General features: G+C 57.5%; 3 protein-coding genes across 3 annotated transcripts; 2 read left to right on the top strand and 1 right to left on the bottom strand.

Moving 5' to 3' along the window:
* Positions 1-1,620: 1,620 nt before the first annotated feature.
* Positions 1,621-3,062, top strand: UV8b_05857 (uncharacterized protein; the record flags this gene model as incomplete). The annotated part of the gene is made up of 3 exons (XM_043143354.1): positions 1,621-1,770; positions 1,853-2,061; positions 2,174-3,062. 3 exons carry the CDS (start codon positions 1,621-1,623, stop codon positions 3,060-3,062), a joined length of 1,248 nt encoding a protein of 415 aa, XP_042999287.1.
* Positions 3,063-6,105: 3,043 nt separating this feature from the next.
* UV8b_05858 (uncharacterized protein) lies at positions 6,106-8,249 on the bottom strand (the record flags this gene model as incomplete). The annotated part of the gene is made up of 3 exons (XM_043143355.1): positions 6,106-6,944; positions 7,069-7,652; positions 7,843-8,249. 3 exons carry the CDS (start codon positions 8,247-8,249, stop codon positions 6,106-6,108), a joined length of 1,830 nt encoding a protein of 609 aa, XP_042999288.1.
* A 4,001-nt stretch (positions 8,250-12,250) lies between these two features.
* On the top strand, positions 12,251-13,543 carry UV8b_05859 (uncharacterized protein; the record flags this gene model as incomplete). The annotated part of the gene is made up of 3 exons (XM_043143356.1): positions 12,251-12,567; positions 12,638-13,138; positions 13,255-13,543. 3 exons carry the CDS (start codon positions 12,251-12,253, stop codon positions 13,541-13,543), a joined length of 1,107 nt encoding a protein of 368 aa, XP_042999289.1.
* Positions 13,544-13,651: the final 108 nt, after the last annotated feature.

Here is a 13,651-nt window from a genome sequence, read left to right on the forward strand (position 1 = left end):
GGCGGCGGTAGTTGCTGGGAAGGTTTATCACGAAGATGTGATGGCGAGGGGGTCCGGTGGTTTCGGCCTTGCCGTGGGTTGTCATGTGGCCAAGTGCTTTGGAGGGGCGGAGCGCCACGAGTGACGCACTGCGCGTGGCGGTAGCATTGACTGCCAACAAACACTGTGCTGAGCCACACTTTGAGACTTGGTGCAGCCTACCCTGGGTCAGACAGTCACGGACGCTGGAAAAGAAGTCATGGCGTCCTCGCGAGGCGGGCATATAAAGTCTGGTTCGATTGAATCTCCGAATCGAGTAGCCTCGTGTCTGCTCATGGTGCATCGGATTTCGGAGTACGCCGCCAGCTCGTGACCCTAGACTCCCTCCACTTGTTCGTCCTTGTTCTCTGGGCAACGATGCGAAGCCTCTGCGAAGCCTCCCTGCCCTCGAGGATTGCGTAAATTAAGTTGACGACTACATTTCAAAGCTGACCACCAGGTCATTTAGCCTGATATCGTCTCCGTAGCCCCGGTCAAAAACTCTCTGCTTTGCAAGATGCACGAACCATATGACCTGTCCTCCGACTCTGCCAGGCTTTGATGGAACAAACTCTCGAGAAAGAAAGAGAGGGAGAGAGAGACAAATCCGTTGTTTTCTCGACTTGGGAATGCCTGCTTCGCGGAACGTTGGGTTCAAGCCCTCCTCTCACGCACTTCAGACGGTGGATTTGGGCAGAATGGTTCGCAGTAGGGGGAGGCATCGGTGGCAGTCTATCGGGTTCTGCTCATCATTCGTGATTCGGGGTTAGCCCCCTCAAGACTGGTCGAGGAGAGGTAGGTAGATCCTAGAAACCCATTCCGTCCCACGAGACGGTTGGATTATCGGATGCAGCCAGCCAGCCAGCCAGCCACGTTGCAAAGGATGCAAAGGAATCATGATACAGGCCTATCCCACAAGGCCCACATATAGGGGGAGGAGGAACATTGCTTGGGAAAAGAATGTTGCAATCAAAGAAGCTGCAAACTTGCCCGGCTTGGGTATCCACCCAGCCACGTCCAGGGGTCCAGAGGCCATCGTTGAGACATCGAAATTCACGGGCGACAGACTGACTGTTTTGCCAGCAGAAAAAAGGAATAACGAATTCATCCTTGCTCAACCACCTGCGCGAGTATACTCCAGTCGGCTGGCTGCTACCGAATCGAAACGTCGCCCTCGTCACCATGCCTTTCTCGAGGGATTGTGGAACTTCCTGTCACGGCATTCGGTCGCGGCGACCATGTCGTGCGTGTCAGCGTTGCAACGAATCGAACTTTAGGAACCATGGGGGAGCGACGCAGGAGAGACGCAGATGACAAACTTCCTCAAGCGCGATTTTGATGCAGAAAGCATGCCGCCCCCGCCGTTTCAACTGTTGGACTCGCATGTCCTCAGTCGTTTTATCTCGTTCTTCCCTCGGGCGGGCATTCTTCGCTTGTCCCGCAGTTGATTGATTCCTTCGCGGCCACCGAGAACCCATCCATGTCCATGGTTCGACCCCATTCGCTCGGATTCACATCAGAAAGATCATTTCCAAGCTCGCCTTGTGATGGCTATACCACAAGCTCACCAGGCGTCCGGTCTCTGTTAACCCTTCTGTCGGCATGGACTCTACTACCAGTCTTTTGATTGAATCATGGACTCTGTACTTGTTGGGGGTTCTGCTGGTCGCTTGCCGTCTGGTGTCGAGGAGATTAAAATTGGGCAAGTGGCGGAATTTGACAATGGACGACTATCTGATGCTTTTCGCCCTGGTATGGCCGTCTCGAGCCGCCGTACAAACTCGCACGCATCCATCAATTACGCAAGGCTAACGCTCGACTCTTTCAACGGCAGGCCAACTTCACTGGAGTGGTTGTCTCAATCAATCAAGTCGCCAAAGACGGCAGCAGTTACATGTCCCCCGAGGATGCCGCAAGCCTGACACCAGAAGGCGTTCAGCAAGCCGTCTATGGAAGCATCCTGACCTTTGCGCTGGAGATTTTCACAGTCACGGCCACCTGGACCATTAAAGCCTGTCTCTTGATCCTTTATGCTCGACTCACGTGAGTGACCGTAAGGGGGGGGGGGGGGGGGGAAGGAAATCGAAATCCCGGCTTGTAGAAGAATGAATCTCGATCAAGGATATGTAGCTAACTCCTCGATCGCCTTCCGTAGGGGACATACTCTCCCTAGACAGCACGCGCTGGTCAAGATCGCGGCAGCATACTGCGCCATCACGTATCTCCTCGTCATCTTGTTGTTTATTTTCTACTGGTGCAGCCCGAGGACTTACGAGTACTGGGCCGTCCCCGTGAGGATTGAAGAATGCGCCACGTACTATCACCACATGATATTCGCAACAGCTTGCAACATTTCGTCCGATCTCCTGCTTCTGCTGATTTCAATCCCCATCATCATCAACACCCTGCTCCCGATAAAACGAAAGCTTTTCCTCATCTGCATTCTCGGCCTTGGCGTCTTGAATATTCTCGCCGCCATTCTTAACCGCTACTACAACTTTAGCAATCCAGACTCTTACGTCTTCCTGTGTTGGTATGTCGCCGAGGTCGGCATCGCCATTCTTGTCGGCAACATGCCCCTTTGCTGGCCCTTGTTGAGAATGGTGCTGGGCATGAAGGAGAAGCTGGCCCGGCCGTCATGCCGAGGATCAACTATCAACGGAGGCTGCAGGAGGCATGGCAAACTGAGGCGCACTCTCGGCGCGTCGACGCTTGAGTCTACAGCATGGGACAAGATAGACGACCAAGACGAGGCTAAGGCGAGTGGGTGCAGGACGTCGACTGATCACCACACTGCCTCGGACCGGGTAAGTGAAATCGAGTTGATCTATCAAGGACAAACCAAATATGCCCCGTGTCACCAAGCTGCTGTTAGCGCCAACGCGGAGCAATCAGCAGAGATGCCAAGCAGCGACGTGGGTGCTGCCGGACTTGACGGCGACAGTCACCGTTCCGTCGCAGCTGGGGATAAAATAATGGTGGTGACTACGGTGGAGGTTTCTTCCTCAGAGCCCGCCAGACAGCGGACGTCTGGGGAAGCATAATAATACACACCGAATGCATTCTAGTCGTATTTCGTCGACGGCTTGGTATACCTTTGCTGCACAACTAGAGTCGGTGCCCTGCGTCCTGCATTAGCGTCACTTTGATCTAACTCCTTCTTGTGCATATACGCCTGTTTCTCTGGTCTTTTTTTTTTTCCCCTGGAATAGCGTGCTATTTTGGAGTATGAGGGATCTCTGAGCAGAGAATTCATCCCTCTTTTTCTCCCCCTTTTTTCCCACGTTGCTGCGATGAAACCTGGCGTGATATTGTAATGGAGCTTCATCCGGGCAGGATCAAGGGGCTGCTAATGCTTCCATGGCGTCCTTGTCTGGTCCGCCGAATCTAGCCGAATATAGCCTAGCCCGGCGAGCTGCCCAGCTCAGCCTAGCCAATAGCCTGGATAATAAGGCATGCCCACTTCGGCAGTTCAAGGAATATTGTCGCCTCACCTTTGCCTTCCCGCTGTCAAAACCTCAGTTGCCCTGCCCGCATGGTAACCCCTGCGTGTTTTCCCAACATGGTCTCAAACCCAGCTGCGAGCTTTGGACTGCTACCTCTCGCCAATCACCTGTCGAGCCCTCAGCCAAGGCAGGGTGACTCGTCCCTCTTGCCATCTTGCCGTCCGGGTAATCACCAGGCCCCCCCCCCCCCCGCCTTTGTCAAGATATTTTCAGCCTCCTTTCCCCGGTTTAGGCTCCGTCTACAAACGCTAAGCATGTACTGGTCAGGCTGCTGATATGCGTCCCGTGTCATATGCTTGCTTCGCTCCGTGGGGAGTGCTCATGTTCCGCTAACGCTCCAGCCAGCGACTGAGGCGGGCCAAGAGGAATTGAGCTGCAGCGCTGAGATCTCCCTCTTGGCTCTCAACTCTGCGAGATTTGTGCTTGTGCTTGTGCTTGGAAGGACTTGGTTACCGCTAGAATGTTATTGCCGACCTCCTTTGCTACGGGACCCGAGGAGGCTTTTTCGAGTCAATGAAGAGCCAGTCCGGCCGTTTTAGCGCCACGGCTTGCGCAGACGGAGATTCTGCCATGGCCACCAACGATCCCGAGGTTGCTGCCAAGCTTCCCGCTTCGCCAAAGTTGAGGGGATGCAACACCAGAATCGAAAACCTGGCTGGCTTTGAAGCCCGAGGCATTGCCCGTGTGCTGCCCGAGGAGCGCCAGCCTCCTTCACGATCCAGCGACCTGCAAGTCGCCACCAGAGGTACAGCGCCAATATTTCGCTGAACAACTTGGCTGCGGCTATGCTAGGCCCGCTGGCTTTTCAGTTGGGCTTTTTGGATTGCGTCATGTGCGCTGTTTTTGGAACGTTGGTTGGCAGTGTGACCACGGCCTACATGAGTATCTGGGGTCCTCAGAGCGGCAACCGGACAATGGTATGTTCTGATACAACAATCTGCACACACACACATACATGTGTGTACTGGCATGTGTAAGAGAGAAAAAAAGTCTAGATTGCTGTTTGGGAAACACTTGATGGAGCAGTCGACTTGCAATGTCCCGACTAACAATGACGCGTCGTCTGAACAAGGTCGGTATGCGATTCTTCATGGGTTACTGGCCATCGAAAATACTCTGCTTCCTCAACATCATTCTCATGAGTGGATATGCTACCCTTGACGGCATCATCGGGGGCCAGGTTCTATCGGCCGTCAGTGATGGCAAAATGACCGTCATTGTCGGAATCATCATTGTCAGTCTCGTTTGCTGGGTGGTAGCTGTGTTTTTGGAATGGCCCTTTTCCACAAATACGAACGGTAAGTTGCGTCTCCAGCATTCACGAGTGTCGACAATTTGCAGACGCGTTGATCCAAATAAAATTAACCTCAACTAAAAAGGTATTCGTGGCTCCCTCAAACGATCGCCCTCTTCGTGCTCATCGGGTGCGCTGGCCCGTACTTTGACGCAAAGGCTCCGTCTCGAAACACCGGCGCTCTCCTCGCCGCCCAGCGACTGTCTTTCTTCAACATCTGCCTGTACATTCCCAACTCGTGGGCCGGAGCCGCCTCCGACTTCTACGTCTACTACCCCGAAACCACTTCCAAGCGAAAGATCTTCCTCCTCACCCTGACCGGCCTCTGGGTTTCCTTCACCTTTGTCTACCTCGTCGCCATCGGCCTCGCCACAGGCGTCGCCCACAACCCGGCCTGGGCCGCTGCCAACGACATCAGCTCCGGCGCACTCATCGTCGCGGGATACGAACCTCTCAGGGGCTTCGGGCGCTTCTGCGCCGTCATTGTGTCCCTCGGCGTCATCGCCAACAGCATTCCCAGCACGTACTCTGCAGCGCTGGGGGTCCAGGTTCTCGGCCGCTACCCCAAAGCTGTTCCGCGATACGTCTGGTCGACCGTCCTCGTCCTCGTCGAGCTCGTGCTCGCCGTCGCTGGTCGCGAGCACTTGCTCATGATTTTCCAGAATTTCCTCGCCCTCATGGGGTACTGGGCCATGATCATGTTCTTCATCGTCGTGCTGGAACACACCATGTTCCGCGGCCGCCATGGCTTCGACTGGACGCGGTGGGAGGACAAGGATTACCAGCCCCTTGGGTTGGCAGCTCTAGCGGCGTTCCTGATCGGCTGGGCAGGCGCAGTCCTCGGCATGGCGCAAGCATGGTACACTGGTCCGCTGGCGAGCCTGGCCAGTGGGGGCGATGTTGGTCTCTGGATTGCCTGCGGCCTCACGTTGGTGTGTTTTCCTCCGCTGCGAGCATTGGAGATGAAAGTTTTTGGGCGCTGAAAAAGGGGGGAAGGACAAAAATCCTCACAATGGGAGGAACTTGCAGCTAGAAAAGATGTAATGGCTAGAGCTTGCACACCTTGTCATGTGTTGGCTTTGCAAGAATTCATTCGGTGAGAGTTTCGGCGTTTGTATCCCTGGGATTTGGGGCTTTCAGCAAGCCTCGCTCCTGGAAACTGGGCAGCATATCACACGGGACCAGGAGTTGTGCCTTCCGACTCGGTGCATGAGGAAGAAAGAAAAGGCCTCACAGGGAAACGAAAACCACGATTTCGTCCGAGTCAAGGTGAAAGGGCATGTCTCCTCAACCCGCGGCATCCTCCAGAATCATATGCGCCCCCTTCTCGGCAATAGCATACACCGTGGCCTGCAAGTGAGCGCTAATCTGCAGCGGCATGACGCTGGCGTCGACTACCCGCAAGCCCTTGACGCCATACACCCTCAGCCGCTCGTCGACCACGCCGCCCCGGATGCCCGCGCGCCCGCCCATCGCACACGTCCCAACGGGGTGCCAGTCCGTCACGGTGTGCTTCCTCACCCACTCCTCGAGCAGGCCGTCGTCCGCCACCACCTCTCGAGTCGGGTTCGCGGGCGAGCGTATGATCCCGGCCAGCGGCTCCGTCGCCGCAATCTTCTGGCCGAACCTGACGCATTCCCTGACGATGCGGGCGTCGAGCTGGCCGTGGTCTCCGGCGTAGTAGGCAGGGTCGATGGCGGGCCGGGCGGCCGCGTCGCCGGACCGGATGTGGATGGAGCCCACGGAAAAGGGGTGCTGGAGGATCTGCAGCATGGTGCCGTATTTCCTGGCGGCGCGGCCGGCAAAGGTGGTGCTCCAGTTGCCCAGGTCGAAGATGTACTCGACCTGGCCGAGGGGGCAGGTGCCGTCGAGGCGGTCGCGCAGGATGGCTCGCTTCTCCGGGTGGTGGGCGGTCACGGAGGCGGCCTTGCGGTGGAGCTCGGCGACGGTTTGCTCCGGCACGGCTTGCGACAGCGGCATGTACGCCAGGGCGCAGGGAAGCACTGTCGAGGGGCCGCTTTGCTCGCGCAGGTACTGCTCCCTGGCTGCAGCCGCGAGGTCTTTGTCGGTGAGCAGGTCGTCCGGGTTGGGCAGGGACGGGTCGACTTCGAAAATCATGGCAACCACTGCGGCGAAAAAAAAAAAAAAAAAAAAAAAAAGTCCGGGCTCTTAGCTTAACACGACGGACGCGGTACGCGGGCACACCCCTGAGCGAGAGGGAGAGGGGGGAAATACAGGGCAGAAACTGACTGATATGGTCCTGCAGGTTTTCCCCGACCATGGGACTAGGCACCCGGACGGGAACGCCGGCGGCCTTGAGAACCTCCGGGCTCCCGATGCCGGACAGCTCGAGCATCTGCGGGGATTGAACAGTGCCGGCCGACAAGACGACTTCCTTGCTGGCGGAAACGACGTGGTCCCTGCCGTCGTGGCTGAATCGGACACCCGTGGCTACTGCGAGTTCGCCGCCCCGGCTGTTGCTGTGCCCGAGGACGACTTGGCGCGCCGTCGCTCCGGTCAGGATGTGCAGGTTGGCAGGACGCAGAGCAGTCACGTAGCTTGTGGAATAGCTGCGGGCCGCGGTCGCGGGGTCGACGGCGTTGACGTTGGTCCACACGCCGGTGTTGGAGCCGGCCAGGTGAGCCGAGTTGGACCGGACGCCAAGCCTGTTCAGCGTGGTGTGCCATAGCTTGTGCGAGGGCGAGTAGTCTGGGGAGTAGGATATCTGGATGGGGCCCGAAGTGCCCAGGGCGTCGGCAGCATGGGTGGCCGTATACGCATCGCGCACCAACGGGCTCGGACGGTGGAATGTTTCCGATTTTTTGAAGAACGGGCTGTTGGGGGCGCGGGGCGCGGGGAGCGCGGACGCGGTCAGCAACATCACCGGGGGGGGCAAATTTTCCCCGCCGATGCAGCTTGGGACATGGAACTTGGGCGGCGGCTTGGTGACGGCGGCTTGGTGACGGCAGGTTGGTCAAGGGGCACGACAAGGACCAAGCAACGTTGGTCAAAACCTCAACTCACAGCAGATCGTCCCAAGCCCAGCCCTGGTTCCCAAGTGCGGCCCAGTCGTCGTAGTCTCGCTTGCCTCCTCTCACCCACGTCATAAAGTTGAGCGCGCTCGTGCCGCCCAGCACCTTGCCCCTCGGCCACGGCAGCGATCGTCCGGCGAGCCCCCCCTGGGGTTCCGTCTCAAACGCCCAGTCGAGCGGCCCGCCGAGCGAGCGGCCGTAAAAGGCGGGAATGTCAACGTCGTCCTGGCCGCCGGCAACGCGGCCGGCTTCGAGGACCCCGGCCGTGCGGGACGCATCTTGCGCGAGCCGAGACGCGACCGCCAGCCCGGCCGTTCCGCCGCCCACGACGATGTAGTCGTACGAGTGCCGGAGGAACGCGTCCGCCGAGGCTGGCGGCTCGACGGCTCGGTCGCGCATTGTCCTTTTTTTTTTTTTCCCCTCCTTTTCCCCCCTCGTATGTGCTGTGTGCGCGGCTGGGACACGGTTTACGGGAGTGGTCCGCGTGGACAGGCGGGCTGGCAGGCGGGCTGGCAGGCGGGCTGGCAGGCAGTATTGGCAGGCGGGAGACGGTCAATTTTGTCCGACACTTTTGCTGCCATTTCGGGCAAGGCGGGACGGGACAAAAGGCAGCAGGGAAGAAGGGGAAAGTAAGCGAGGTTTAACAGAGAGCAGATCAGAGTTGCGGCGCGATGCTACGTCTTCATTATGCGAGTGGTGCGGTGCGGCCCCTGTAATGGCGATTCGCCCCTGCCGGCTGCCCTGTCGGGACTTGAGAGAGCAGAGATAGAGATGTCTGTCTGTCTGTCTGCCCGTGTCTGGCCTGGCATTTTGCCTCGACTCTTGGCTCTTTTGATGCGGCTGGGGATGCACAGACGGCTGCATCGGGTTTGCTGCGCTGCGCTGCGCGGTAGCTGCTTGCGCTTGCTGCGGTGGGCCTGCTGCGTTTCACATGCGAGGAGGGTGGTTTGGCTGCTTGTGAAAGTGTGCCATTTGAGCAAGACGTGGAATTGCACGGTTCGGGGAGCTAGAGACGGCGACATCGTCATCGATTCACCGCGTCGTGCGAGAATTCCCGCCGGACCAGATGCTAGCTGATGATGCTGCAAACTGAGTTTGAAGATGGCTCGCCACCCCGTCACGTCGTTCTGGCTGTGGCTGTTTGGTGAGACAAGACGGGGCTTGCAGCTGCTGCTATGTACATGGGTCTATGTACGGAGTACGTGGGAGGCAAGGGGAATCAGTCTGTCTCGCGAGTTGGAGGCATGGGTACGGAGTAATGGACGCATCATCCACAGAGGCAGGGGCACTCACTACTGCATAGTAGTACGGAGTACAGGTATCCAAGGCAGAGGAAAGGTAACACGACCCCTGTCCATTACCGACTCTGGGTTTCAACCCAAACGTTGAGCAACACCTACCGGCATGGCATAGACAAGGACTTTCCAGGAGCAGCTCACGAGTGTCCCTGACCAGAACCAGTCATTCCTGTCATTCCTTGGGGGAGCTCCCCGCAGCAACAGGCAAGCCCGCCAGATTGGGAAGCTGGAATCAGGGATACGTACTCCGGTCGGCTAAACAGCAAGCTATAAAATCGAAATCGCGAGCTTCCGTGCCGGAAGCAGGCATCGAATACGGGGCAGAACCACAGATGATTGTATTTTTGGCAAAAGTGGCGGAATTAGGTCGATACGTGGTGCCACAATTTGCGGCATCGACTGGAGGCTGGCGGGGCTGTGATGCAGCTTGCCAAGGCGATACGAGCGACGCGAGCGGCAGACGCACGTCGAATTCGTCGCTCGCGAGGGATATGCCAGCTATCATCAGGTATACATACATTCGCTGCTATTTGATTCATTCGGGCCATGCGGCAAGGGGCCACTTCATCAGGAGATGCCGCGACTCGCCCGGCAACTCGCGGCGATCCAGGAGTCAGCGCACTATGACAGGGTTCTGTGGTAGCAGCAGGGCTGAGGCCTGCTCAGAACCAAGGGGGAGTCATTCGATGCTTTCTTCTGTTGACGCGGAACGGCGCTGCTGCGCGTTTCCCCGACTTTGGTGGTGTAGCTGACATGGAGAGCTGCTGCCGGACTGTGCAGGAGCAAGACGTGAGTGAAGGCTCGGGAAGGCTGGCTCGTCGGTTCGTCGTCCCGCCCACTGCGCTTAGTAGTGGATGTCGCTTGTTTTTTTCGGCGCATTTCCTTTGCCCATTGTTGATGAGTTGGTGGCCATGGGGTTGTTCTGGAGGCTTCCACGCAGGAAAAAGGAATCCACCACCACCACAAACACACGTGCCGACTCAACATGGCCGCACTGTGCAGCAGGGTGCCTTGCGCGGCGCCGAGTGTGTGCCAGGCAACAACCGGTCGGTCCAGTCATGTCTGGTGCTTGTCGTACTGTGTGCCGGATGCCGGAATGATGGCGGTAACCATCGGCAGGCATGGCTGCATTAGTTGCCTCCACGACAATCGAAGGATACGTACTCCGTCCCAGCCGTGCAAAAGAACAATGAGCAAAAGGACAATAAAAAAGGGAGGAACAGGTATGCAGAGACACCCTTCCAGGGCAACTCAGTTGACGATTGACACGAATAGCTTCGGGTGTGGATGGGAGGCGGGGGGCCTTTTTTTCCTTGTCTGCGCTGAATTTGCCTTTGATAGCTTGCCTGGCTTGCCTGGCTTGCCTCGGGAAGTAATTAACGCAAGCCCTGCCTGTGCAAGGGCACCTTTCGCTGGAAGCTTCGTGATGACTGATGGGCCTAGTGGCCGGCCTCTCGACTCCCGTTCGAGTCTCGATCGTCGGCCCAACAAGTACCCCCGCAACAACGAAACGTTGATGATGGCAGAGCACCGCAAAAGGGCGACGCATCCACTTTGATGACTCCATCTCTCAAGGCTGGTGGCCTCTTGCCAGCCCGCCGCGTGGTAGTAGTGTTATTGTCACCACTGCCAACAATCCTTATTGAGCCCGCCCCCGCCATGCCAAGTCTGCGTCCAACCCGCCGGGACGGAAATAGCTTGCTACAACGCCCTGGGCCCACGATGGCTTACGGTGGGCTGGATGAAGTCGGAGTTTCGGACGGTGGACCCTGGGTGAGCTCGACAGTTAGCTTGCGATGAAAGGAGGATTGAGAGTTTGGGGGCGCAGCTTTGGCCAATCCACCAATGGTGCCGTGGGCCAAGACCCAAGGGCGGTTGATACGTGCGATCGATCCCTTGCGGTTGAGGCCCTCCAGAGCTCTCTCCCTTTGCCCTCCTCCTCGGCATCCAGCTTGGTGTCAATGGAGGTGTCAAGTCAAGCATTGCTCCCTCGGGTCCAGTGAGGCAAACAGTCACGCAGCGTGGTACCGTACGCCGTACCGACGGAGGAAGCCTGCTCTTTTCTTTTTTTTTTCTTTTCTTTCTTTTTTTTTTTTTTTACGACTCTGGGATTCTAGCCTTTGCGGAGTAGTCAATTTTTTTTTTTTTTTTTTTTTTTTTTTTTTGCCGCATGCCTTGCTGACCCCGTGTGCCATTGACTCCTTTCACCTTGGATAGCTTTTCCCAGTGGGATGGGATTCTCCGTCCTCGTCAAGCAAGGTTCACGGTGGCAACTTTAAGGGAGTCAGTCTGGTCCTGTCGCATCTTGACGCACCCCCTGAAGCTAAGCTCGTGGGTGGAATGTCGAGACTTGAGAGTACATGTCTACGCAGCTGACCCTAGCTGCGATGCCAGGTACCTGTTGGTGGATACTTCAAATCAATATCCCCGTAAGCTGCATGTGCTTAGACTTCTAGGGCTGTCCAGCCCGTCCTGGCCCTCAGGGCAGGCTCTGCGGCCGCACCTCCGTACTTTGTCTGGAGGTTAATGGCGCTCCTTGCTAGGGGGTTTGGTTGGCGTGGCCCCGCCCGCAGGGTGTGGCCTTGGCCCGCACCCCCCCCCCTTTTTGTAACGTTTGCCTTGTTGCCCATTTCTCCATCCCTCCATCCCTGCCCGCCTGGTCTTGCCGCCTCAGGCATCCGCCACGACAACATAAACGTGTCCTCTAGATAAAGAGGCACCTTTCACCCACCTTCAAGGCCTGGGGGAAGCAGACGATTCCGAAACCAACCATTTGGAAAAGAGAACACCTGTCCACCTTCTGGACTGCTCTCGTCACGTTCGTCCCCATTCGCTGACTCACCTCGCCATATCCACCTGGGCTTACGCATTCGTTTGTGGGCCGGTGTCTGCCATGCGCTGGGCGTATAATTGCTCTTGAGGGAACGGGCCGCTTGCGCGTATTAATTCCTACTCCATATATCCCGCTAGAAACGTCGCTGGTCACTGCTCACCTCGCGAGCATTTCTCGGTAATTCGCCCCTGCAGCCGATATAAGACACACACAGCACACGCACGGCACACACGCGGCACACACAACCTTCACACGCACCGCCATCCGCCATGGAGTTACAGCAAGCGAGCCCGTTGATCAAGCTTGAGCCTTCACCGGCCGAGTCTTTCCTCTCTCTCCCCAACGAACACTACACGTCGCTCTTCGCCCCGAGCACACCCTCCTCAACCACCATCAACCCTCTGGATGTCATGACCCCCCAGTCACTCTCGGAAGACAGCAATACCTCTCAGCTGCTTCCTGTCTCGGAAGCCGCCGAGGGCAGGACACCCGTGCCGGAGGAACCTTGCTCGGAAAAGAAGCCCTCGAAAAAGAGAAAATCCTGGGGCCAGGTCCTCCCCGAACCAAAGACGAATCTACCTCCCAGGTAAGTCGGGCTGCAGGCTTCCGCCAATCCTGACCGTTTCAGCCGTCGCGTTACTGACTGGCACCCACAGAAAACGAGCCAAGACCGACGACGAGAAGGAGCAGCGCCGAGTAGAACGCGTCCTTCGCAATCGCCGCGCAGCCCAGTCATCAAGAGAGCGAAAGCGCCTCGAAGTGGAGGCGCTTGAGCACAGGAACAAGGAACTCGAGGTCATGCTCGCCGACGCGCAGAAAACAAACATGCTGTTGCTCGAGGAGCTGAACAAGTTTCGGCGTGACTCGGGTGTCGTCTCTCGGTCGTCATCGCCTTTGAGTTCCCTACGCGACGCCCCCATCACCTTGTCTCAGGAGCTTTTCAGCTCACAAGATTGTCGCGGCGAATCCAACGTGGCCACCAACCTGGTTGACCAATTGATCGAGTCGGCCAATCCTACCGTCAACCCAGCCTCGCTATCCCCGGAGCTGACGCCCGTCCCCGATGAACCCCAACCTGGCTTCTCTGAGGTTGCGCTTACCGGCGAACAGAACCTTGCCGCTTGCTCCGACCTGACACAACATCCTGCTGAGATGTTGTTGGACCTGCAGTGTCACCAGTCGGAGCAAGTGCCCAAGTCGTCGCCGGAAGCGCAGGGCCGGACGTCGCCAGCCATGGCGCGGGCTCTGCAGCTCAGATCGATGCTGCTTTCAGCATCGGCGATTCTTTCGGCCTGTCAGCGGCCATTGACACAGATCGCTATGTCCTCGAAAGCGGTCTTCTCGCTTCTCCCGACTCCTCCATTGCTGGCGACGATTATATGGTTGGTGACCCTGCCGCCAGCCTCGCAGGACAGTCGCACCTGGACCTCTTCAACATCGACGACTTCCTCAACCACGAGGCAAACAACGTCGTCTCCGACATTATGGCAGCGAGCAACTATGCCGACGCAGAACACGGCTTCGACCGCAAGGTCCACGACTCTGAGATTCAAGTCTCTTAAAAGCATCCTTTCCTGCAGCCCCAATCTGGCGCGTCCCTTGACGGATGCGACGATGGAGGCATTGCGGTTGGTGTCTGAGGGATGCGATGATCGGGTCAAGACCTCCGG

The sequence above is a fragment of the Ustilaginoidea virens genome, chromosome 4, assembly GCF_000687475.1.
Source record: "Ustilaginoidea virens chromosome 4, complete sequence".
NCBI classification, from domain to species: domain Eukaryota; kingdom Fungi; phylum Ascomycota; class Sordariomycetes; order Hypocreales; family Clavicipitaceae; genus Ustilaginoidea; species Ustilaginoidea virens.